The 847-nt window shown below is 40.0% G+C and overlaps 1 protein-coding gene across 1 annotated transcript in view; it reads left to right on the plus strand.

Annotated features, from left to right (window-relative positions):
• The window catches only part of LOC119586980, a gene marked incomplete in the record, with an annotated part of 81895 nt that overhangs the window by 13148 nt on the left and 67900 nt on the right, over window positions 1-847 (plus strand). Inside the window, 1 exon segment of the mRNA XM_037935722.1 lies at window positions 129-289. Within this exon segment, the coding sequence (XP_037791650.1) occupies window positions 129-289 (161 nt within the window).

Genomic DNA, 847 nt, shown 5'->3' on the forward strand with positions numbered 1-847 from the left:
GTAATCGATATAAATATACATACTAGATATTCCCAATGAGCCAAGAGCCCAGTGACATAATACACACGGATTCGATGACCGTAACCCCCGCTGACCTGCCCCTCTCCTGCACTGAATCCGCATTACAGGTCGAGGCAAGATGAAGTTCCTGGACGGTAGGACCTACATCTACAAGTACCAGACCCAAACCACAACTCAGGTGGTAGGTTCATCGCCCAAGAACACGACCATATCGATGGAGGCGGAGCTTGCCCTCAACGTTCTCACCGCCTGCGAAATGGAGCTTCTTGTGAGTTTTTTTTTCTCCTTTTTTGTTTAAGTTTCGTTCGATTTTTTATTGCACTTGGTCTTTTTCTTTCATTTCGTTCGTTCTTCTTCTACTGAATCGCACTCCTTTTTTTCCACTGTTTATCCCTCTCTTTTGTCTCGCCCTCTCTTCTCTTTTTCTGTTTAAGCGTTTGCCTTTTTTCGTTTTGTATATGTCGCCTCTAGACTAGAACATATTAACTCATTCTGTTTTTCTTCTTCAAGTACTCTATGGATTTTATTATATCGCCATTGTTAATATCACTCTTCCTGCTATTATTACGAACAGTCATGTCAGAAGTACGATCAGCAGCAGTAACATTAATGAAGATTCCGATGTTTGGCAGGAAAACAAATTCATTTTCTTCAACTTCTTGCACTGTTTTGCTCTTCCAGAACAAAAAAACTCAACGGTTTGGTCGAAGATTTCATGTTATTCACTCTACTTCCTGTTTATCACAAACCAGACGTTACAAGTTGCATCTATTATTACCATTTCCGCTATCACTACTTTTGTATATCTTACCTTTAGACTCTTAAT

This window comes from Penaeus monodon, chromosome 22, assembly GCF_015228065.2.
Source record: "Penaeus monodon isolate SGIC_2016 chromosome 22, NSTDA_Pmon_1, whole genome shotgun sequence".
NCBI lineage: Eukaryota > Metazoa > Arthropoda > Malacostraca > Decapoda > Penaeidae > Penaeus > Penaeus monodon.